Source organism: Callithrix jacchus, chromosome 15 (assembly GCF_049354715.1).
Source record: "Callithrix jacchus isolate 240 chromosome 15, calJac240_pri, whole genome shotgun sequence".
In the NCBI taxonomy this organism is placed as follows: domain Eukaryota; kingdom Metazoa; phylum Chordata; class Mammalia; order Primates; family Cebidae; genus Callithrix; species Callithrix jacchus.
The window spans coordinates 7,792,626-7,818,391 of NC_133516.1; the positions used below are offsets into that span (position 1 = coordinate 7,792,626).

The following is a 25,766-nucleotide window of genomic DNA, read 5'->3' on the forward strand; positions in this document are numbered from 1 at the left end:
GCGCGGCGGGGATGCGGCGTAGCGGCACTCTGAGTGGCTGGACATAGGCTGGGACCCTGGTGATTGGATGAATCAGGAGCCAGCAAGTGTGGCTGCGCTCCGGGGTGTGTGGATACCGCTTTGTTGCCTGAGGGGGGTGGCGGTGGAAGTTAAGGGAGTCAGGGGCTCTCCCTTCTCGGGACCCGCAGTCGCGGCCGCTGCAGCCACTTCGCCCGTTGGCCCTTAGCGTGGGACTCGCGCCGACAGCAGCCATGAGCGGCGGCGTGTACGGGGGAGGTGAGTGAGCGCGGCCGGACGAGAGCGCGCGCCTTCTCGGCGTGTGGGGTTGGTAACCGCCGCTCCCGACTCTCCCTCCCCTCCCGGCGTTCCCTTCCGGTCTCCCCCTCTCGGACCCCGGCCTCCCCGCCCCGTCTCCGCCCCGCGCTCTGCCCGCCTACGGAGCCCACCCGGCTCGGCGCGCGCCTCGGGCGCCCGGGAGTCGCGTGTCTCTGTGGCTCCTCCGGCCTCGGCCCCGGGAGGAGCGGGGTTTGGGGGGCGCGCTCTGGTCTTTAGGGCGCCTCGGGGTTGGGGGCAGCTCAGTGGCCGCCGGGCCCCGGCTTGGGTGACCGCCCAGGTTGCGTCTCCCCTGGTGCCTCGCAGATTCGGCTGTGTCGGGACGTGCGCGCCTAAGCTCGGAAGGTCCCGGCGTGTGCGAGCGTGGGTAGAGGGCTCCCGGTGTGTCCCGTGGGTGGCCAGGCGAGCCTCCCGCGGTGGAACCGCCTGGGGAAGTGGCGGCTACGGAGGCTGCTGCTCCTCCCCGCCTGCGCCCGGTGCGCGAGCTGCCTCACCTTTCAGTAACTCCCGCCTGTGGGTTCCGCGGGGTCTCGGTAGTGACTCGTGGGCGGGGCTGCTTGAGATTAGTTCAGGAGCACGTGTAGTTTAAGGATGCCCAGAAAGTTGGTCCTAGGCGTCTTGTTTTTTTCACTTTCCTCGATGAGGCTTGTGGTGTGGTAGAAAGATTACCAGGTGCCTCACTATTAAGCGCTTTGGTCTTGGGCAGTTTACATAACTTTCCAACTTCAAGCCTCATTTATGGAATAATTCCTAGCCTATGGGGGTGGGCGCGAAGGTTACATGAAATAATGCTACATGTGCTACTTTAAAGTCTGGTCCGTGGACCCGCAGTGTCAGCATCACCTGCAAACCTGTCAGATATGCAGAATCTCACGCCTCATTCAAAATCTGATTTAGACCCTCCATTTTTGCAAGATCTGCAGGTGAATGGAAACAATGATAGATAAGATTCATGTTTTGGGTTGTGTTTGATGAGTTGGAGACCCAGAAAACGAATGCAGACTATTGCTATTCCTGTTTCTAATAGTGATGCTGTTTTCATAAAGGATGTCACTTTACAGGTAGGATGCAAAAAAAAAAATAAGATTTTCCTTTATGTTTTCGAAGAGAATCACATTACCTAAACTTTGAAGGAGAAAAACATTAAAATCCTCAAAAAAAAAAAAAATCCTTAAAAAGCAGAAAAGAGGTTTGATTCTTGAGGATTTTTATACACTGGAAATTGCATTCTAGGTTTTAAACATCCAGAACTCTGTGGTTCTATTAAGCTTCTTGTCTCCCATTGCCACTCTCCTACTTTGGGTTCATGGGTGCTTGATTTTTAAGGAAGCAGAGTACAGGAATTAGATATCTCTCATACTTGAAAAGGTATAGATGTAAAATTCTAGGCCGGGCGCGGTGGCTCAAGCCTGTAATCCCAGCACTTTGGGAGGCCGAGGTGGGTGGATCACGAGGTCAAGAGATCGAGACCATCCTGGTCAACATGGTGAAACCCCATCTCTACTAAAAATACAATAAATTAGCTGGGCACGGTGATGCGTGCCTGTAATCCCAGCTACTCAGGAGGCTGAGGCAGGAGAATTGCCTGAACCCAGGAGGCGGAGGTTGCGGTGAGCCGAGATCACGCCATTGTACTCCAGCCTGGGTAACAAGAGCGAAACTCCGTCTCAAAAAAAAAAAAAAAAAAAAATCTAAGAATTCAGAGTCTTGAATTATAATTCCACTAGTTTACTGAACTAATTAGGACAGGAAAATGAGCTGTAATGTTGGATTTTTTTTCTATTTCATAAATTGTTTTTTGAGTCCTTGCTCTGTGGCAGGTATAGGCTCTGTCATCAAGAAGCTCAATCTTGTAGATGAGTCATTAGGTAAATAGACACCATGTTTCACTGAATCTTAGTTGTACATTTTTTTCCAAATTTAAACAGCTGAAGTTGGAATATGTCTTTTTTTTTTTTTTTAAATAGAGACAGGTCTTGCTGTGTTGCCCAGGCTGGTCTTGAACTCATGAGCTCAAGCAATTCTCCCGCCTTGGCCTCCCAAAGTGTTCAGATTACAGATTTGAGCCATTGCTCCCAGCCAGAAGTCTTAGTAGTGCTGGTGTGGCAGAGTTTAATTGCCATATGTTTTCTTACTGATGCAGGAAATAATGGTGCATCATGTAGCATCTTCTATTGATGCTAAATGGTAACTGTAATTCAAGGAGAGATGTTCATTAATAACAATATGTAGAAGGGAACAGGTGTGGTGGCTCACACCTTGGGAGGTGGAGGCGGGTGGATCACTAGAGGCCAGGAGTTCAAGACCAGCCTGGCCAACATGACAAAACCCTATCTCTACTAAAAATACAAAATTCAGCCAGGCGAGGTGGTACATGCCTGTAGTCCTAGCTACTGGGGAGGCTGAGGCATGAAAATCGCTTGAGCCTGGGAGGTGAGGTTGCAGTGAGTAGAGATCATGGCCACTGCACTCTAACCTGGGTGACAGAGCGAGATTATCCTAAAAAAAACAAAAACGTGTGTGTGTGTGTGTGTGTGTGTGTGTGTGTGTGTGTAAAACAAAGGTAGCACCGAGAATAAAGTTATTGATTCAGTGTGGCGGGGAGTCAAGGGACTTTACAATAGAGGTAATGGGGATGATGGAGGAGGAGTGGAAAGGGACAACATATGCAAAGGTTAGCTGAATGAGAGGAGACTGTGTGTTCAGATGACATACCCAGTATGTTAGTGTATAAGGCAGGAAGTAAAACTGCTATCAGATTATGCTACACTTGATCATCAGCTGGCTAGAATGATTTAAATTTTATCAAATTCAGTGATGAGAAACCACTGAATGATTCACCCCCTTGTTTTTGTCAAAGGACTTATGTACCAAAATAATGGCAGTTACAATATTGAAAGATCACAGTGCAACAGTTGGAAGGGTGGATTTAAGAGGCAAAGAAATGGAGGCACAGTACCTGTAGGGAATTGTAGTTTCCTGTTGAGATAAGAGCTTGCCTGAAGGCAGTGGCAATGGTATTAAAGAGGAGGGGATTTGAGAAATTTTTAACAGAAATATTTGGCATAACTTGAAAGATGGAGGTGTTCCCAACATCTCTCAGGTTTTTGCCAAAAGGACCGGTGGTCATCAGTATGTTAGGCAGTGCTGAGATTAGCAGTGCTTCAGATGTGTTGAATCGGAGATACCCATGAGGCATCAGATGCAATTATGTTGATGTACAGTAAAAAGTTCCGGATATGGATCTAGTCTCTGGTTAGAGCCTGAGAGAGAGATTTGAGATTGGAATTTTCAATATTTAGGTAGAAGTTGAAGCTATAGGAGTAGAATATATTGCCCAGGAAAGGGTAAATTAGGGAAGGGGCTCTAACATGGGGTTCTTGGCTTTCCCGAAATTTCCATGGTAGAACTATATTTTATCGTAATTGGTTTCTTTTATAATCTATTGAAAACATTCTAAGAAGGGATTTATATATTTCCTAAGCTGTCTGAATTAGTTTGTAGGGCTGCCATCAAAAAGTGCCACCGTCTTTGTGGCTTAAACAACAGAATTTAATTTTCTCACACTTCTGGAGGCTAGAGGTAGATCTTAGTATCAGCAGAGTTGTTTTTTTCTAGGTCTCTCTCCTCTGTATGTAGATGGCTGTCTCCTCCCTCTGTCTTCACATGGTCTTCCCTCTGTACGTATCCAAGTCCAAATTTTTTCTTAAAAACATCAGTCATACTGGATTAGGACCCAACTTAATGATTTCATTTTAACTTAATTACTTCTTTAAAGACTCTGGTTTCACTGGGCGCAGTGGCTCATGCATATATATATATGTAAATTTTTTTTGAGACAGAGTCTTACTCTGTCTCCCAGGCTGGAGTGCAGTGGCACGACCTTGGCTCACTGCAACCTCTGCCTCCTGGATTCAAGCGATTCTCCTGCCTCAGCCTCCCAAGTAGCTGGGATTACAGGCTCATGCCAACATGCCCGGCTAATTTTTGTCTTTTTAATAGAGACGGGGTTTCAGCCTAACACGTTGGTTACGCTGGTCTCGAACGCCTGACCTTGTGATCTGCCCACCTTGGCCTCCCAAAGTGCTGGAATTACAGGTGTGAGCTACTGCGCCTGACCCTCACGCCTGTAAACCTAGCACTTTGGAAGGCTGAGGCAGGTGTATCACCTGAGGTTTGGAGTTCGAGACCAGCCTGGCCAATATGGTGAAACCCCATCTTTACTAAAAATACAAAAATTAACTGGGTGTGGTGGCACGCACCTGTAGTTCCAGCTGCTTGGGAGTCTGAGGCAGGAGAATCGCTTGAACCTGGGCGGGGGAGGTTGCAATGATCTGAGATTGTGCCACTGCACTCCAGCCTGGGTGACAGGGTGAGACTCCATCTCAAAAAAAGGAAAAAAGAGATCATTCTGCAGAGGTACTGTCTGTTAATTGATATTTGCAAAGTAATAATGGGTTTAATTTTATTTAAAAAGTTTTTGAAATAGTTCAAACATACTAAAAATGTATAGATGTAGGTTTTTGATATTACTATAATCACCTGGAAGTTTGTATGTAATTCAATACTGTACTCACCAATGAGATTAAATAGATGTCATATTTTGCCATATTAATACCTCAGATATTTTAAGAATAAAAATGTTATTGATACAGATTCCCTCTCTCTTCCTTCATCAGTTCAGGTAACCACTGAACTGAAGTTGGTATGTAGCATTACCGGACCCCATGCATACTTTCATGCTTTCCCTGCATGTGTGTGCATCTGTAATGATTTTTTTTTTTTTAGGAGATCTTGCTCTGTTGCTCAGGCTGCTGGAGTGCAGTGATGTGATCATAGTTCACTGCAGCCTCAAACTGCTGGGCTCACACTATTCTCCTGCCTCAGCCTCCGCAGTAGCTAGGACTACAGGGATATACTGCCATACATGGCTAACTTTTTAATTTTTAGTAGAGATGGGGCTTTGTCATGTTGACCAGGCTGGTCTCAAGGGATCCTCTCACCTTGGCCTTTCAAAGTGCTGGGATTCCATCCCCGAGCCATCATGCCTGGCCATCCCATAATTAATTAAGTAGTATGAGTGGGGTGTGTGTGTGTGTGTGTGTGTGTGTATACATATATATATATGGGTTTTTTGGTAACTAGCTTTTAAAACTAAGCATTCTTTTAGATTTATTGATGTTGATGTATATAGATCTAGAGTGTTCATTTGAACTGCTGTATAGGATTCCATTGTATGAATATATTATTGCTTATCTATTTCCCTACTGAAAGACCGTTAGATTATTTCTGCCATTTCCTGTGGCAACCAGTGTGTCAGGAATAATTATAATAGCAGTTGACACTTAGCATGTTTATTTTCTAAGACTTCATATACATGAAAGTATTTAACACATTTAATCATTAGAGCATCTTATGAGATAAGAGCTGTTATGTACATTTTATATATTAGGAAACTGAGGCAGAGAGGTTAGTAAATTGCTCAGGTTCTTGTACATGTCTCCTTGCAACCTATATGAGAGTATGTCTCCAGAATAAATGTGTATAATTCTATGTATGCACAATTTCAACTTTAATAGATATGACTGAGTTGCCTGTAGTGGTTGTCCCACTTAGAATAATAAATTATAGAATCACCCTAGTTGATGGTGGAGGGAGGTTGCTGGCATATTAGCCTGGTTGTTCATTCACCTCAGGGTAATTCATGGCTAACTGCATCCTTCTACTAAAATTCAAAGCTACTGTCAGTAGTCTTCCCTATAAAACTTTCTCTCCAGATTCTGGTAACAATTATTTCTTCTTGTTTCTTCAGTTTGAAGAATGGCAGTGGGTTCATTATTATCAGTTATCACTACAGTACTAGGGTACTGTACTGTCCCTTCTGGTTGTCCTATATTTTACCTCTATCTTTGTAAATACTCCTTTTAATAAGTAAACTCAGATTTCCCAGTTTTAGTGTACCATTTCTTTCTTTTTTTTTTTTTTGAGATGGAGTTTCGCTCTTGTTACCCAGGCTGGAGTGCAATGGCGCGATCTCGGCTCACCGCAACCTCCGCCTCCTGGGTTCAGGCAATTCTCCTGCCTCAGCCTTCTGAGTAGCTGGGATTACAGGCACGCGCCACCATCTCCAGCTAATTTTTTGTATTTTTAGTAGAGACGGGGTTTCACCATGTTGACCAGGATGGTCTCGATCTCTTGATCTCGTGATCCACCCGCCTCGGCCTCCCAAAGTGCTGGGATTACAGGCTTGAGCCACCGCGCCCGGCCTTAGTGTACCATTTCTTAACTGATTGAACCGCTGCTGAAATACGGTGTATCAATTTTTATATTTTAATTAAATGATTCTTTAAGATTTATTTGAAACTAGGTTCAAGTGAGTAATAATATGAATATAATTGGGCTGAGTGCAGTGGGTCATGCCTGCAGCACTTTGGGATGCTGAGGCAGGGGACTGCTTGAGCCCCAAAGTTTGAGTCTGTCCTGGGCAACATAGTGAGACCTTGTCTCTACAAAAAAAAAAGATTTAAAGTATTAGCTGGGCGTGATGGCATGCACTGTAGTCCCAAGTATTTGGAAGGCTGAGGCAGGAGGATTGCTTGAGCCTGGGAGGTTGAGGCTGTAGTGAGCTATGATTGTGCCACTGCACTCCAGACTGGGTAACAGAGCAAGACCTTGTCTCAAAAGAAAAAAAAAGAATGTAATTAATTTTACAGAGCTTTTACATACATTCTTATTTTAAGTACATTAAATACTTTAATTTTCATGTGATACTTTGCAAGCTGTTAATGCTAATTAACTTCTAATCTTTTTAGATGAAGTTGGAGCCCTTGTTTTTGACATCGGATCCTATACTGTGAGAGCTGGTTATGCCGGTGAGGACTGTCCCAAGGTAAGTGTAATGTTGGAATTAATTTGATATGTAGAGCCATTCATGTAAATTAAATTCATGCAGAAATTCTGATTCAAGACAAATACAATAAAGACGTTAGTCGCGGGAAAAAAATGCCTTCTTGGTAAAAGGTGAAACTCATATATCATGTTTCTGACTCTTACAGGTGGATTTTCCTACAGCTATTGGTATGGTGGTGGAAAGAGACGACGGAAGCACACTGATGGAAATAGATGGCGATAAAGGCAAACAAGGAGGTCCCACCTACTACATAGACACCAATGCTCTGCGGGTTCCGAGGGAGAATATGGAGGCCATTTCACCTCTAAAAAATGGGATGGGTATGATGTTTTCCCAGTGGAATTGATTATAGAGGGTACATGGTATATTTTAGATATATATATAAAGCAGTGGCGTTTTATAAGTTGAACATCAGCCATGTTTTTTGTTTTGTTTTTTATTCCACAAACTGATTTCCAGACAGTGAGAATACAAAGATGAATAAGAAATGTTCTTTTTCCTCAAAAGCTTATAGTTAGTGGAAATAGATGTTTACGTACAAATAATAGTGCCCTGTGGAACAAATGCTACAATATAGATATGTGCATAAGCAATGGGACTAGAGAGGAGAGTATTTGATTAGTGTTGGGAGTCACTGATGGTTTTCACAAAGGTGGTAACTCATGATGAATCTTGATCAATGAATAAGAATTAGCCTAGCTGACAAAGCTGGGTAAAGCAGAGGGCCCAGCATGTGTGAAGGGATGGAGTTGTGAAAGAAGCTTATGTGCTTAGAGATGTAATACAATTGCGTGTGGCTGCAGCATTGGGCTCATTAGGGTCAGTAGCAGGTGAGGTAGGTGGAGAGCCATCATAAAAGGGCTTGTAAACCATCCCAGAGTTGTATTAAGCTAGTTGCTGAAGGATAACCCCAAAGGAATTTAAACAGATGTGATATGCTCATATTTGCCAGCAGGAAAGATTAATGGTAATATGTAGGCTCTAGTGAAGGGAGACAGTAGAGACAGCAAGTTCAATAGGAAGATAAGAGTCCAGATCAGAAATCAAGAGGGTTTAAACTGTTAGATCATACTGGTAGAGATTTTGAAGGGACTTTCAGGGTAACCAGGAGACAGTGTTACAAAGTGATCGATGGAGTAAAAGCAAGAGAGGACTCAAAGTTTCCTAGATTTTTGGTTGGGGCAACTCTATGCAGAGAGCACCATGCATTGAGATAGGAATAGAAAAGGAAGGAGGAAGTGTTATGGTTTTAAAAGGCATGGTTGGCTGGGCATGGTAGCTTATACTTGTATAATCCCAGCACTTTGGGAGGCCAAGACAGCAGGTGAATTGCTTGAGTCTAGGAGTTCAAGACCAGCCTGGGCAACATGGCAAAACCCCATCTCTACTAAAAATATAAACATTTGCCCGGTGTGGTGGTGCATACCTGTAATCTCAGCTACTCGAGAGTCTGCAGCACAAGAATCATTTGAACCCAAGAATCATTTGAACCCAGGATGCAGAGGTTGCAGTGAACTAAGATCCCATGACTGCATTCCAGCCTGTGACAGAGCGAGACTCTGTCTCAAAAAAAAAAAAAAAGGCAAGGTTATTAGGCATACCCAGAATCACTCTCAGGTCAGTTACTCACAAGCAAGACTCACTCACAGGACTTAGCATGTGGTTGTACTCACAGCTAAGATTTATTGTACCGAAGATTCAGATACAAAACAACATCAACAAAGGGAAAAGGGATGGGATGATGAAGTCCAGATGCAAACTTCTTAGAGTCTCCTCACAGAGGAGTCATACAGGATGTGCTTAATCCCTCCAGCAATAAATCACAACACACGTGTTATCTTCCATGAGAACTCTGAGACTCAGTACGCAAGGATTTTACAGTGGGCTGGTTATGTAGGTACCATCTACCTGGCCTGTAACACAATTTTAGATTCTCAGAAGGAAAGCAAGTCTTCAGAACTAACATTGTTTGTACAAACAGTGTTGGTATAGCAAGCTACTCTTACCATTTAGGGACAAGTTTTATATCAACATGGGGAACTGTATGCCAGTCATGTTTCCAGACACCAGCTAAGAGACAGCCTTACAAGCAGGCCTTTCTCAGGCTTGCAGTGTTAACTCTTTCATGTATAATAAGTAAGTGGGTTCACTGAGTTCAAAGTGCTCAGAACATCCAGGTGCTAATTCAGTAAGCAGGTGAATAAAAGGTCATAAGAAAGATCTGAAGATACGGAGTTGCGTTTTATTACTCTGAAAAAAAATTGGAATATGAGAAGAGGATTGAAGATGGAGTTCCTGGGGAAAACTTGTATATTTTGACTAATAGAGAATAAAAGGTACCCTTGAAGGAGAAGGAAAGGAAACAATTAGGGATGTAGGAAAAAAATCAGGAGAAGAACAAGGAAAGAAAAAGTTTCAGTGATTCTCAGTGTTTTCTGCTGTGACATTGACAGCTTTACACTGAGAAAGAGAAGTTAAAAAAAAAATCCAGGTGGGCCTGTGGAAGTATATTATATAATTAGTGACATTTTTTCTTTGGGCCATGACAGAAAAGTTTGTAAACTCTTGTGTAGGCAATGCTGTCGTAATTTAGAGAAGTCAGATGATTAAAAATGTGGAGTATCCATGAATTTGCCTATTAGAAGTCGTGAGTGTCAGTTCTAGTGGAATGTTTAGGAAGCCAAATTGAAGACATATGCTCTTCTCTAATTTTTAGCATGTCTTTTAGTTTTTTCCAAATAGATTGTAAGTTTTTGAGTGTCGGGTCTAGACCATACAATTCTTTTTTTACCCCAGCAGTAGTCTCATTCAGAAGGCCATACAGTTCTTCTGTACTTCCTGTGATCATTCTGATCACATTCTGGGCCTCTGAGAAGTACTTACTGAATTGAATAACATTTATTGGGCATTTTAGGTCTGTTAGATTAATTACATTTGGGACAGGTCTGGGGTCTGGAGGACCAAAAAGAAGACAAAGGTACTCTCTGTATAAAGTACTGTGTTAGGAAGTTGATCTGTAAAATCAGTAGGTTCTGTATACTAAAGTATTAATTGTCAAGTCATAGAAACAGTATCTCAAAAGATGCTGTATTCATCTTCAACTATGCATTGTTTCTGAGTTACTAATCTTATCTTCTAGTCGAAGACTGGGATAGTTTCCAGGCCATTTTGGACCATACCTACAAAATGCATGTCAAATCAGAAGCCAGCCTCCATCCTGTTCTCATGTCAGAGGCACCGGTGAGATAAAGACTTTCTTTTTCACATTTCTCTAGTTGTTTTTTTTTTTCTTTTTTCATTTTCAACTCAATTGATGACTATTTCTTTTTTTTTAAAGAGGCATAGAAATTCATATTTTGAATTTGAAAATTAGGAAAAAGGGATTCATTTTTAATACTATCGTATAACTTTTACTGTTCCAATAAATAAAACATCCAGAGAACAACAAAACACCCTAATGGATTTTGTGGTTATTTCTATATTTCCAGGTACTTGTTTAACATTTTATTTACTTTTTTATTTTTTATTTATTTTTAAATTTTTATATTTTTAAAGACGGGGTTTCACCGTGTTGGTCAGGCTGATCTTGAAATCCTGACCTCAGGTGATCCGCCTGCCTTGGCCTCCAAAGTGCTTGGATTACAGGCATGAGCCACCACACCCGGCCTTAACATTTTATTTCCTTGGACTGCATCTCATTTTGATTTATGAATCATTTCTTGTGCCCCAAGGGCAGTGTATATCTAGTATTAGTCAAGTCTCCAAGAGAGAACTGAGATGTTGAATGACGGCTGGAAATTTTTGGACCAAAGTCTTTTGTGAAACACATTTGGTACAGAGACAAAAAGGTCCCAGAAAGCAAGCCTAATGGTCATAAATGATCAGTGTTGTATTGTTACGAACTTAGGGTTTCTTTTATGAATACCAATTATAAATGGGAGAATTTGGTGGTCTAAAATTCATACTTAGGATTTGGATTGCCGTATTTACTCTTTAGATTTAATATTATGTTTATAAGAATTCTGATTTCCTCATGTGGAAAAGTCTAATTTCTAGAATTTATAGAAGCAATTTTATTACTAAATAATTTTAATTCTTATCTGATTGATTAGTAAATTTAATCTATATCTAAAGAAATATTATAGAGGTTTCGTTTTTCATTTTTGTCAGATATTATGAAAGATTATTTGTCATGGTATTTTATTCTGTTTTTGATGTTTTATATCTTTGTTAATATAGTGCTAGATTTTATCTGGAGATAAATCAACTTTTTAATTCTTAATAAATAACTTGCATTTCTTTTTTCCCTCTTCTCAAGTGGAATACTAGAGCAAAGAGAGAGAAACTGACAGAGTTAATGTTTGAACACTACAACATCCCTGCATTCTTCCTTTGCAAAACTGCAGTTTTGACGGCGTATCCTTGAAAGAGTAATACATTTCCTTTTGAAGTATACATGATGTTACTGAATGTGATAGTAGAAGACATAAGCCAATTATTGCTTGTTCAGAAGTTGTTTTGTTCCCTTCTCTCTTGCTTTTTAGCATCCATCTTTTAATATTTTTTAGTAAAACCAACGTTACACCAGAAGGTATGAGGGAAATAAAGTAACACTCAAATTATGAGTGTTAAGATGTTTTTGTTTTTAAGAAGGGGTTTGTGGATAGGAGGCAATGTCTAATCATTTAGCTTAGATGACCTGAAGATTGCTATTTTCTCCATCCCTTCCAGTGTCACAGAAAATTGGAAATTGGCTGTAAATTCATGCCCTTTGATGACATTTAGTCATCAAGTCCCACCTATTCTTCTTCCCTGCCATTTGCTTCTCTCTGTCCCACTGCCACTGCATTCGGTGGAAGCTGGTTCCAGGATTACTGAAGCACATCCTCTTGTCTGACCATTCTTTACATTGCAGCTCTAACAATCTATTTTTATTTATTTATTTATTTGGTAGAAATGGCGTTCTGCCATGTTGCCCTGGCTGATCTCGAACTCCTGGACTCAAGCGATCTGCTCGCCTCAGTCTCTCAAAGTGCTGGGATTACAGGCATGAGCCACCGTGCCCAGGCTCTAATAATCTTTATCAAGGGCTAGTCAGCTTTCAGCCAGAATCATCTTCCACATTTCTTCCTTTATTTTGCTTTCAGATTGTGCTGAAGTACTTGCAGTTCTCTGACGTCAGTGTGTTCTCTTGCCTCTTGGTCTTCCCATATGCTCCTGCTCTGCCCATATTCCTTTCCCCAGCTTACAATTGGATGTCCCAGGAATAGGTTTCTCTTTTACGCCCCTACCTTTCCCAGGGCATCCTGAGCTTTTCTTTTTACAGCTTTACTGATCATGTACTTCACTAAACAGGATGACCTTCAGGGAAAAGACAATTTTGGTGCACCTTTATGTGACTTCTGTATTAAAGGAATTTTAGTCCCAGGTGAGCTCCTTACTAAGCAACAGACTTAGTAGACACCTAATAGGTGCTCAGTAAATATTTGACGAGTGAGTGAATGTCCCTACTCCCAAACATGAGTTAGTATGTGCAGGTAGGATAGGCCTTCTGCAGTACAGAGCTGTGGGAAATGGGATCTGCCAATATTCACTAGCTGTGGAATTCACCATCCATTGAGTTGGAGGAGATAGGAACTGCTGTGAAATGGCCCTGAAAGTGCTGGGTGACAATGGTTGTAGTCCCTAGCTCAAAGGCCACAACTTCCCACTGTTCTTACCACGTTTCTGTGCCTTTCTTAGATGAATGCATCTCAATTTGTTGTGAGCTCTTTGATAACTCTCCAGAGACTTTCAATGATTATGTTAGTTTTGACCAGCTTTGTAGTAGATGTCTCTAGGACAGAAACTTTCCTGAGTTTCTGATACCTGCAGTCCTGCCTTTTGCCATTTGTTTTTAAGCCAGAATTATTTGATTACAATTTTTATTCCTAGATTCACTGTAATACATTTTTAACTATAAGGTTCATGTCTAAGAAATAATTTTTGAGACAGTATAAGAGCCTGCCCTTTACAATAAACATGACTTTAGCAGCCTTGATACTTTCTTTTCCTTAATGTTTTAAACTAGATTTGCTAATGGTCGTTCTACTGGGCTGATTTTGGACAGTGGAGCAACTCATACCACTGCAATTCCAGTCCACGATGGCTATGTCCTTCAGCAAGGTAAATGTGTTTAACCAGGATACACTGAGATGATTTTAGATGTCATGAGGACACACATAATGAAATAAAGTGATAAGTAGCACTATCAAAGCATATCAGTTTCTGAATAATATCTTTATGTTAAAAATCTTCAGTATGTAATGCATATTTAAAACTGATGTGTTGAAGGATAGTTCAATTCATTTTACCTGAAAAAGTTATTCATATAAACACAACCACGGAGGAAATTTGTTACAGGAAGTTTAGACTTAATGCTGTCTTAGCCTCGTTTCATGTGTCTCGTAGGCATTGTGAAATCCCCTCTTGCTGGAGACTTTATTACTATGCAATGCAGAGAGCTCTTCCAAGAAATGAATATTGAATTGGTTCCTCCATATATGATTGCATCAAAAGTGAGTAATTATTGACTTTTCTTTGTAGAACTTACCTCCAGCTCCCCACCCCTATGAAATGAACTCCATTAACCCAGCATCTCTTGGTCCTCTCAGGAAGCTGTTCGGGAAGGATCTCCAGCAAACTGGAAAAGAAAGGAGAAGTTGCCACAGGTTACGAGGTCTTGGCACAATTATATGTGTAATGTAAGTAACTTTATTCTCTTTACAAAAATGTTGTAGACTTTTTCCATGAGTATTAAAAAAAAGTTAGATATAGGCTATAAATCCTTGAGTAAAATATGGGTACTTTATATTTTCAAGCACTTTATTTTTTTATTACTAAATATATTTTGAAGATTAAATAGAACATGATTTCAGGGTCACGCTCTATATTTTTAATGATATTTTACTAAAAAAAGAACTTTGCTAGGGGAGGCATGCTTTTCATATTTGCCAAACAAATATCTCTACAAATTACTACATATTCACTTGGATTACTGTGGTGAGACCTGGAAGGAATTTTAGTTTCATGCTATTCTTCTGAACATCCTTGGCTGAGAAATGGTTTCAGGTGTTCTAGAGACTTACTAGTATGTCTCAGCTCGTTCTGTTTCCCAGCATCAGTCAGCCATATGAAAAATGTGTTTTTGTTCAGAACAAGGAACCCGTGAGAGATTCTCTTTACTAAAAACCCATCTCTGAACATATGGCTTACTGATGGGGAAGAGGTTAGTAAAACAACCTGACACCACAGATACAGTGTAATTTCTTTTTTTTTTAAAAAAAAAACATATTTTAGGATCAGGGTACACAAGCAGGTTTGTTATATAGATAAACTTATATCACGGGGGTTTGTTACACAGATTATTGTCTCCCAGGTACTAAGCTTAGCACCCAATAGTTACTTTGTGTACTCCTCTCTCAGGGAGGCCCCACTGTCTGTATTTCCTTCTTTGTGTCCATGTATTATCATCATCTAGCTCCCACTTGTAAGTGAAAGCGTGTGGTATTTGTTTGATTTCCTGTTCCCGTGTTTGCTGAGGATAATGGTCTCCGGCTCCATCCATGTTCCTTCAAAGGACATGATCTCATTCTCTTTTTTTCACTGCATAGTATTCCATGGTATGTATATACTGCATTTTCTTTATCCAGTCTTCCACTGATGGGCATTTAAGTTGATTTTGTGTGTTTGCTATTGTGAATAGTGGTGCAGTGAACATATGCACACATGTGTCTTTATGATAGGCTGATTTATGTTCCTTTGGGTATAAACCCAGTAATGAGATGGCTGGGTCAGATGGTAGTTCTGGGCCAGGCATGGTGTCTCAGGCCTATAATTTGAGAGGCTGAGGTGGGTAGATCCTTTGAGCCCAGGAGTTTGAGACCAGGCTGGGAAACATGGCAAAACCCTGTCTCTACAAAAACATAGAAAAATAGCCTAAGTTGGTCTGGGCGCAGTGGCTCATGCCTGTAATCAAGCACTTGGGCAGCCGAGGCAGACGGATCACCTGAGATCAGGAGTTCAAAACCAGCCTGGCCAACGTGGTGAAACCCTGTCTGTACTAAAAAATATAAAAAAATTAGCTGGGCATGGTGGTAGGCACCTGTAATCCCAGCTACTCAGGAATCTTAGACAGGGGAATTGCTTGAACCTGGGAGGCGGAGGTTGCAGTGAGCCAACACAGTGCCACTGCACTCCAGCCTGGGTTACAGAGTGAGATTTCTTCCCAAAACAACAAAAAAATAAAAATCAGCTAAGTGTGGGGGTGTGCACCTTGAGTCCTAGCTACTTGGGAGACTGAGGTGGGAGAATCACCTGACCCCAGGGAGGTCGAGGCTGCAGTGAGCTGTGATTGCCCCATTGCACACTAGCCTGGGCAGCAGAGTGAGACCCTTATCTCAAAAAAAAACCCCAAATGGTAGTTCTGTTTTTAGCTTTTTGAGGAATTGCCACACTACTTTCAACAATGTTTGAACTAATTTACATTCCCACCAAAAGTGAATAAACGTTTCCTTTTCTCTGCAACCTTGTCAGCAGCATATGTTATTTTAATTTTATTATTATTGTTTTTGTTTTTTTTTTCCAAGACAGAGTCTTGCTCCGTTGCCCAGGCTGTAGTGCATTCATACAATCTTGGCTCCCTGCAACTTCCGCCTCCACCTCCTGAGTTCAAGTGATTCTTCTGCTTCAGTCTCCTGAGTAGCTGGAATTATAGGCACATGCTGCCACACCCGGCTAATTTTTGTATTTTTAGTAGAGATGAGGTTTCACCATGTTGACCAGGCTGGTCTCAAACTCTTGACCTTGTGATCTACCCTCCTTGGCCTCCCAAAGTGCTGGGATTACAGGTGCGAGCCACCACACTCAGCCCTATTTTTTTTGCTTTTTAATAACAGCCATTCTGACTGGTGTGAGATGATATCTCATTGTGGTTTTAATTTTCATTTCTCTGATGATCGGTGATAATGAGCTGTTTTTCATATGGTGTTGGCCGAATGTATGTTTTCTTCTGAAGTGTCTGTTCATGTCCTTTGCCCACTTTTTAATGAGGCAGTTTGTTTTTTCTTTGTAAATTTGTTTAAGTTCCTTATAGAAGCTGGGTATTAGACCTTTGTTAGAGACATAGTTTGCAAATACTTTCTCCACTTCCGTAGGTTGTTTACTCTGTTGATAAAAATTAATATATAACTAACAAAAGAAAGTAAGAGTAAAATTATGAGTCATAATTTACTATGAGAAGGATTATATCTACCTGACAGGTTTTTAAAAAATTATTTCATATATATATATATATATATATATATACACACATATATATTTTTAAAGACAGGGTCGGTCACATGTGGTGGCTCACATCTGTAATCCCAGCACTTTGGGAGGCTGAGGTGGGTGGATCCCAAGGTCAAGAGATGGAGACTATCCTGACCAACATGGTAAAACCCCGTCTCTACTAAAAGTACAAAAATTAGCCAAGTTTGGAGCTGGGCACCTGTAATCCCAGCTACTTTGGAGGCTGAGGCAGGAGAATTGCTTGAACCTGGGATGTGGAGGTTGCAGTGAGCTGAAATTGCACAACTGCATTCAAGCCTGGATGACCAAGCAAGACTGAAAAAAAAAGTAAAGATAGAGTCTCGCTCTGTCACCCAAACTGGAGTGCAGTGGTGTATTTGTAGTTCAGTGCAGCCTCAAACACCTGGGCTCCTCCCGCCTCAGCCTCCTAAAGGACTACAGGTGCACGCCACCATGCCTGGCTAATTTTTTTATTTTTTATTTCTTTTATATTATTTTAATTTTATTTTTTTTGAGACAGAGTCTCACTCTTGCCCAGGCTGGAGTGCAGTAGTGCAATCTTGGCACACAGCAACCTCCGCCTCCTGGGTTCAAGTGATTCTCCTGCCTCAGCCTCCTGAGTAGCTAGGACTATTTAGTAGAGATGGGGTTTCACCGGTTAGCCAAGATGGTCTTGCTCTCCTGACCTCATGATCTGCCTGCCTTGGCCTCCCAAAGTGCTGGGATTACAGGTGTGAGCCACCCCTGTGTTGCCCAGGCTGGTCTTGAACTCCTGGCCTCAACTGATCCTCCTACCTTAGCCTCCCAAAGTGCTGAGATTTCAGGCATGAGCCACTGCACCCCACTCTATCTGACAGTTTTTGTACCTAAAAATGAAGATTTTTTTAATATGAGGAAAAATTAGGATGATTAGTCATTTTTTTCTAGATACTAAACAAGATTTTTCTAGAGGTCATATTAGTTCATAGCATTTTATTAAACTGTTTTATACACTGTACAGTCATTAAAAGTTGCATAAAATGTGATGTATATATGTTGCTTCTAATCTAGCTTATTTTTAAGGAGAAACTGGTCTTCTGAAGTTGGTTTTGTTATGCAGGACTGTGGTGCAGGGGTTCCCTGTTGTTTACCTCTTATGATTGTTTCATAACTGTCGTAACTTAAATGTGTGTAATTTAGCCTCTAATGCAAATGTTTAGCGTTGGGTTTCTTGATACTCAGAATCCTTGTGAGGTAGATTTATACTCTTGAAATTATTTACCCATACAGAAACAGGGTCCAGTTTTATTCCGAAAAGTATTTAAAATATGTTATAAAAGTGTAGATTAAAAAGATAAATCTCAACCTTGTTTTTTAAACTTTTTTCTTTTACTCATAGTGTGTTATCCAGGATTTTCAAGCTTCAGTACTTCAAGTGTCGGATTCAACTTATGATGAACAGTATGTTTTCTTATTTAAATTGTTACTTTATAAATAAGGAAAGGATTTGTTTAAAAAATATCATGGAACGTACTTAATTGAATAATGCTTAAAATATTCTCACTCCCATTATTTTAAAAGTTGATAATTCCCTAGTAGTTTATCATTTCGAAGAGAATTAATTTTGTCTTTTGTGTGATACTGTTTAATACGTTTTCAGAGTGGCTGCACAGATGCCAACTGTTCATTATGAATTCCCCAATGGCTACAATTGTGATTTTGGTGCAGAGCGGCTAAAAATTCCGGAAGGATTATTTGACCCTTCCAATGTAAAGGTATAAAAGCTTATTTCATAATGAGCCTGGCTTTTTCTATATGTGTAAGGAGTGTTTGTGATTATAAAATAAGACTAAAACGTTTTGGATGTGCTTTAACTGTTTGAAGTTCTTCCATGTGACTCTTTGTTTTCTTTTGTTGTAGGGGTTATCAGGAAACACAATGTTAGGAGTCAGTCACGTTGTCACCACAAGTGTTGGGATGTGTGATATTGATATCAGACCAGTAAGTGCCAGATCTTTTAGGGTACTGACGTGTCTCCAAGTCATTGTTAGGTTGTCAGTGTCATTGACTTTGAAGTTTGTTTTATAACAGTAGATATAAAAAGAGGAAGTACTGAAAAAGGAAAAGTCAAAACTCTAGAGCTATGGAGTCCGGACTGGTAGCTACCTGCCACATGTAGCAATTTAAATTAAATAAAAACTTAAAATTCAGCTCTTCAGTTATAGTAGCCTCATTATACATGTGGCTGGTGGCTGCTTCATCAGGCAGGGCAGATACAGAACATTTGTATCATCACAGAAAGTTCTTATAGAAGGTGCCACGCTGGAGATTTCCTGAAATGTGGCCAACCAAAATATGTATTATTGGTGATTTTCTTTTTTTTTCTTGAGACGGAGTTTCACTCTTGCTACCCATGCTGGAGTGCAATGGCATGATCTCGGCTCACCACAACCTCCGCCTTCTGGGTTCAGGCAGTTCTCCTGCCTCAGCCTCCTGAGTAGCTGGGATTACAGGCACGCACCACCATGCCCAGCTAAGTTTTTGTATTTTTAGTAGAGACGGGGTTTCACCATGTTGACCAGGATGGTCTCAATCTCTTGACCTCGTAATCCACCTGCCTCAGCCTCCCAAAGTGCTGGCATTACAGGCTTGAGCCACCGCGCCCGGCCCCTGGTGATTTTCTTAAAGATAGCACAACTTCTGCATTTCTTTTTCAGGAAGGTGTGTTTTAAATTATATGAGTAACTTTTACATGAAGTTCATATTAGATGATCTTCATATTTTTTTGTGCTTTGTCAGGTTTTAAATACTAGCCCCATGTTATATACTTCACTCATTATCAGTGATAGGACCTTGGAGACTGCAACTTTAAGTGAAATGATGTACAGTAGGTTCTTGAAGGACATTGTTTCAGGAAAAAAATTGGTTTTGTTACGTCGTTTTCCTGAAAGTCAGTTTCCAAGGACATATTGATGACATTAAGTGAGGACTGACGTCATCTTATTTAAACCCGATTCGATTAAGCTTATTGCTCGCAGACTGCCTGGATTTTGAGTAAATTAATTTGCTTAAAGCATAGAGTGCTAACAGCTACTATGTTGTTCAGAAAAGACTTGGAGTGGCTGTGAAAATCATACTTTATTTCACCGGAAACCTAGCAGGCATGTGATGTTTCAAGGACCAATAGGAGTGTCAGTTTGGGATTTTTTTTTTTAGCGCACATACAAGTCCACCTTTGGGGAAAGGTAATTGAAGTATATTTGTTGCAACAGTGGTAACTTTATTTTTAGTGAAATTTCTCCTTTTAACTAATGAGGTACTTTTTTATTCCATTTTCTACTTCAAAATTTAGATGATTTAGACATTTTGAATATGTTTTAAAAATAGGAATTTATCCACTAAAACAGGTTGACTTTTAACCTTCTGAAGCATACATGCAAATTCAAAGTAAATATATTTTGTATAAGTAGTAGTTTATTTTTATTTGGGGAAGCCTCACTTGTGTTTTAGAAAACTCCCATGTACTTCTGATGCATACCTCTGCAAAAGAGAAAGGTAGCAATCATTTTGGACAGGATTATGTTCAGAGTTCATCTTTGTCCATCATAATCATAAATTTTGAATATCCTAACTTCCAGATAAGCATTCTTTTTCAAAATATTTGTAATTTTAATTTTTGGCTGGTGGTTGGTATTAAATTTTCCAGATGAGCATTCTAAGATAAAGTTGTTATAAAATACACTTCTATTATTGGCAGCTATCTGCCAAAAAAATGATCATTTTTAGGACGATTCCTTTAAGTTAGCGGTTCTTAAAACTTTGTGCACATTAAACTAATCTTGGGAGTTAAAAAGCATGCCTGCCAGGCACAGTGGCATGTAGTCCCAGTTGCTTGGGAGCCTGAGACAGGAGGAGGATTGTTGGAAGCCGGGAGTTTGAGGCTGTGGTACGCTATGATAGTGCCTGTGAATAGCCACTGCATTCCAATGTAGGCAATATAGCGAGACCCCGTCTCTAAAAGTAATCTTGCCTGGATCCCATCCCCAGAAATTTTTATTTAATTGCCCCAGGAGTAAAAGCTCCTTAGATGAGTTAAATGTACAGCCAGGATGGCAGAATTGATAGATTAAGCTATTAAGTGTATATAATAGGAAAACATTTCAAAAAAAAAAAAAGAAAGGGAAAATTGTAGTAGAGAACATGGTTATATTTGTAGTTGTATTTAAAACTTTTGGAAACATTTGGAACTAACTGATTTTTTTTTTTAATCCTAGGGTCTCTATGGCAGTGTAATAGTGGCTGGAGGAAACACACTAATACAGAGTTTTACTGACAGGTTGAATAGAGAGCTGTCTCAGAAAACTCCTCCAGTAAGTCCTGTTCTTTAATGGTATTCTTCAGTCATATATATTCTCACTGATGGTGTAATTTCATAGATGAGGGTTTATTTTTTAATAAAGATGATATTGTATGTGTGCCTGGTAGAGTATTACTAAAGTTAATATCCTACAACCAAGTTTTCTTAGTTGACATCTATTAGTTTCTCTTAAATTATTTTAATCTCATTTATTAACATAATATTTAAGTGCCTATAGTCTAGTAGGCACTAGTCCCTGCACACCAAGGGCTCTGTCTACTAGGATGTTAGAGATGCAGAAAATGACGGCTGTAACATACTGAACAATTAAGTATGCCATGAACCAGATGTTATTGGGAACACCAAGAAGACACTGCTTAACTCTCTGGGAGTATCAGAGGATAGCCTCATTAAGAAGCTACAGTTCGATTGAATAGTTCAATTCATTGCTAATTTATGAAAGGATATCTAGATGGAATAAAACCATTTGCAAAAATATTAAGAGAAGATGGGTATGTTTCAGTAATTCAAAGTAGGTGGCTTCCAGTCTGTACAGAAGTGGGGAAAGCAATATGGCTAGAAAGATGGATTAGTTTCCTAGAGCTGCCATAACAAAATACAGGTTAGTGGCTTAAACAACCGAAATTTATTGTCTTGTAGTTCTTGAGGCTAGAAGCCTCAAGGTGTCAGTGGGGCTATGCTGAATCTATACGGGAAAATACTTCCTTCTTCACAGGATAAAATCTTGCAGTACGCTGATGAACGCGTATATTTCTTTTAAAAAGATCAGTGGATGTATTGTAAGAACTTTTACAAGGATAGAAAAACTTGGTTTCAGAAGGTAATTTGTATAGTACTTTGAAAACAGAATGATATTTGTAATCTTTTAACTTTAAATTTAAAAATTCTATTGGCTGGGCATGGTGGCTCACACCTGTAATCCCAGCACTTTGGGAGTCCAGGGTGGGTGGATTACAAGGTCAAACCAGCCTGGCCAACATGGTGAAACCCTGTCTCTACTAATAAGACAAAAATTAGCCGGCCATGGTAGCACATGCCTGTAGTCCCAGCTACTTGGGAGGCTGAGGTACGAGAATTGCTTGAACCCCAGAGGCAGAGGTTGCAGTGAGCTCAGATCATGCCACTGTACTCCAGCCTGGGAGACAGAGCAAGACTCTACCTCAGGGAAAAAACAAAACAAAACAGAAAACAACAAAAACTTAAAAGTGTTTTTTTGTAAGGTGTTCTGCACTAAATACTAAATTAAAAAAAAAACTTGTTAGTGGTTACATTTACATAGGCCTAACAGTATCTTCTGTAGATCTGTATATTTCATAGTCTTTTGGTTTCCCATATAAAAGAATGTTTTACATATGCCACATTTCTTTTTTTTTTTTTTTTTTTTTTTTTTTGAGATGGAGTTTCGCTCTTGTTACCCAGGCTGGAGTGCAATGGCGTGATCTCGGCTCACCACAACCTCCGCCTCCTGGGTTCAGGCAATTCTCCTGCCTCAGCCTCCCGAGTAGCTGGGATTACAGGCATGCACCACCATGCGCAGCTAATTTTTTGTATTTTTAGTAGAGACGGGGTTTCACCATGTTGACCAGGATGGTCTCGATCTCTTGACCTCGTGATCCACCCACCTCTGCCATCCAAAGTGCTGGGATTACAGGCTTGAGCCACCGCGCCCGGCCCACATATGCCGCATTTCTATAATTAAGTGAAAGAACAGGAAAAATATTCTACTTAATAGTTACCAATCTTTCATACCTACAGAACCCATGTTTACCCTATCCCCAGTCCCCTCTCCCCACCCAGATCCCATACTCTACCCCTGCTGCACATACTTATCACTTAGAAAAGCTCACAGAATGTGTTCATTTATAGAATAATTGGAAGATGTCAGCAACTTGAGAACTGTCCCCAGAGGCAGATTCCTTGGTAGGAGGAAAGAAACCGCTTGATAAAGGAAGTGAGATAGGGGATAGTTCTGTGCAATGAAATGATATATTATCAAGAGAAAGCGAGAGTCAAAACAGAAGCACTGATTTGGAAGGAAAGTAGTATAAATAAAAAATTAACCTGAAAGCTGATGGCTGCGTTTTATTTGGAAGGGTTGCGGTGAACTAAGCATGGATTAGGATAGTATGAAGGCCTAGAAAGGAAGCAGTTAGAAGGTTGGGGAGGACTACAGAATGGGAGGCAGATTGGGATAATAACTATGTTTGTGTAGATTAAAATTTTCTTAAAAAAAAAATCCCAAACTAAAATGCAAAGATTAAATTTTTCTAAAAAAAAAATAATAATTATGTTTGGGTCAGATGAAATGAAATAATACATAAAGACTTAGCACAGTACCAGATTTATAGTGTTAGGTATGGGTTTGCTCTTTTAGGATAGAAATTGTGAATGCTACACTTCAGTATGCAGTTTTGGAAAGTTTGTATGTCTTCTCATCACATAATTGCATATTAAAAGCCATAATCAAAGTACTTTAAAAAATCTATACATTAGTCTAACTTATGCTTATTATCCTAGCTATTTCAAAATTACCATATTTTAGTCAGTGTTTGAACTACAGGGAACTATTAAGAAGCCTGTCAAAATTGAATTTCCTGGCTGAGTGCGGTGGCTCATGCATGAAATCCCAGCACTTTGGAGTCTGAAATGGGCAGATCGGTTAATTGCAAAAGTTCGAGACCAGCCTGGGAAATATGGAGAGCAAGACCCTGTGTCTATTAACAAAAAGAAAAAGGAATTTCCTAAGTTGAGTCACAAGATTTGATTGCATAATGTGCATTCTTCTCTCTGTTTCAGAGTATGCGGTTGAAATTGATTGCAAATAATACAACGGTGGAACGGAGGTTTAGCTCCTGGATTGGTGGCTCCATTCTAGCCTCCTTGGTTAGTGAATGAGTTACTTTGCAAAAATATTCTTACTGAATTATACTGAATTTAGTAAAAATACTAAAAATAATTCCAGTGCTTCATTTATCTTTGCATTTTATAACTGTCAAATGAGTGGAGGACCTAATAGAATAACCAGTTTCGTGTGTTCTGATGGAACAGAATGCCTCTTTGCCTAAATATTGGACATTTGTCACCCTAATTTCAATTTCCCTTCTCAAAAAGAGATGGAAATACCTTAATGTATGCATACCTTTTCTAATAGCACCCCCACTGGCACTGGTCAGGGCTTGTCTGGAGTGCATTTAAAATTAAATCATTCCTTCTCAAGTTCTGGTCATTCCTGGGACTCCCAGTGACTACAGGAAGTCAGGAATTGGTTGGAGCAAATGGTGAAGTCATGGTGCTGGGTCTGAGATGTTGCTTGGACTAGCGTCTGCCTTGACTAGAGAAAAACTCCTTACACTTTTCTGCATCTTGGACTTAGAGCGTTTCTCCCTTTATATACAGTATATTTCTACACATACCTGTGCATGGTATACTTACATATATACTGTATATAAAGGGGGAGGGTGCACTTTACCTTAGAGCAACAAAAGTCAATGTCATTAAGTACTCAGTCAAGCCTTCCTACAGTTCCTGTTGTGAGGGTGGCATCAAGCCATCATACCTAAACCCTTAGTCTTCCTTGCCAGTATTTTCTAAATCATGTGCAATGTAAGAGACAGAAGAACTTACTATTCTTTCTAAAGTCTTCCTTGCCAGTATTTTCTAAATCCTGTGCAGTGTAACAGATACAGAACTTAGTATTCTTTCTAACCATAAAGGCAAGGCTAAATAATGTGTTTGGATGGTTGTGGAGGAGGGCAGAAATAAGAAAATAATTGAGTACTATTAGGACCAGATTCTTAAATGCATTCTTCAAAGTTTAGGAGTTGTGAAAAGATGTTACAAGAAAAAAAAGGCTGGTGCAGTGGCTCACACCTCTAATTCCAGCACTTTGGGAGGCTGAGGCAGGAGGATCACATGTGCCCAGGAGTACAAGACCAGCCTGGGCAAGAAGAGAGTGAGACCCCATCCCGACCTCAATTAAAAATGAGGCATGGTGGCACGCCCCTGGAGTCCCAGGCTGAGGTGGGAGGATCCCTTGAACTAAGCAAGGAGCTAGAGGTTGTTGTGAGCTACGATCACGCCATTGCACTCCAGCCTGGCTGACAGAGCAAGACCCTCTCTCAAAAAATAAAAAGAAAAGCCCTTTCTAGTAAGAAGTAAGCTGTAATTAATTATATAAATTTCTTTCCATTTTACAGGGTACCTTTCAGCAGATGTGGATTTCCAAACAAGAATATGAAGAAGGAGGGAAGCAGTGTGTAGAAAGAAAATGCCCTTGAGAAAGAGTTCCCAATCTTCTACCTTCCTTTGTCACCTTACGTTTCATAGCTTTAGTATACTCAGGAAAAGAACGACCATCTTTTGTAGAATGTTTATACATTTTTGCATATTTCAATTTCCACTTAAATTTTTTAAGGCTTTAACTGGCTCTATAAATTAAGATAAGTTTGTGCTTTCCTTGAAATGTACTTATTCTTATTACAAGCATTTTATAATTTTGTATAAATGTCTATTTTCTCTAAATATTTTGCTTTCAGTAAAATGCTTTCCAACTCTGTTTAGTATATGAATTACCAGTGGATTGGTAGGATTGCTTTTTATTGACTAGTAAAAGTTATTGCCTATGCTTTTTACCTAGGCTTACATAATTGAATAAAAATTAGCCATTCCAGAAGTATTTTTTGGACTGTTGTACATTGTGACATACTACTTTAAGGACTAAATGTATTATTATTTTGAATCAAAGTACTGTTTATAACAGCAGTACCCACATCCTCTTCATATCCTGTTAACAATAGAGTAACCCAAGTTCAGAAACTACCGCATTGCCTTTGGTGT

At 40.1% G+C, this 25,766-nt stretch overlaps 1 protein-coding gene across 1 annotated transcript; it reads left to right on the plus strand.

Moving 5' to 3' along the window:
• Positions 1–88: 88 nt before the first annotated feature.
• ACTL6A (actin like 6A) lies at positions 89–25,605 on the plus strand. The gene is made up of 14 exons (XM_002758083.6): positions 89–276; positions 7,146–7,222; positions 7,389–7,563; positions 10,383–10,483; positions 11,562–11,659; positions 13,314–13,408; positions 13,694–13,800; positions 13,897–13,986; positions 17,952–18,013; positions 18,213–18,327; positions 18,473–18,553; positions 20,827–20,922; positions 23,727–23,813; positions 25,127–25,605. Exons 1-14 carry the CDS (start codon positions 252–254, stop codon positions 25,205–25,207), a joined length of 1,290 nt encoding a protein of 429 aa, XP_002758129.1. The 5' UTR covers positions 89–251; the 3' UTR covers positions 25,208–25,605.
• The last annotated feature ends 161 nt before the right edge of the window (positions 25,606–25,766 follow it).

What these genes read in the sequence shown, in the direction of transcription:
- ACTL6A (XM_002758083.6), top strand. Translation starts at nt 252, where the DNA reads ATGAGCGGCGGCGTGTACGGGGGAG. An exon ending in GATTCAACTTATGATGAACA is followed by an intron (nt 18,014 to 18,212) that starts GTATGTTTTCTT and finishes ATACGTTTTCAG; the next exon opens with AGTGGCTGCACAGATGCCAA. An exon ending in GCTCCATTCTAGCCTCCTTG is followed by an intron (nt 23,814 to 25,126) that starts GTTAGTGAATGA and finishes TCCATTTTACAG; the next exon opens with GGTACCTTTCAGCAGATGTG.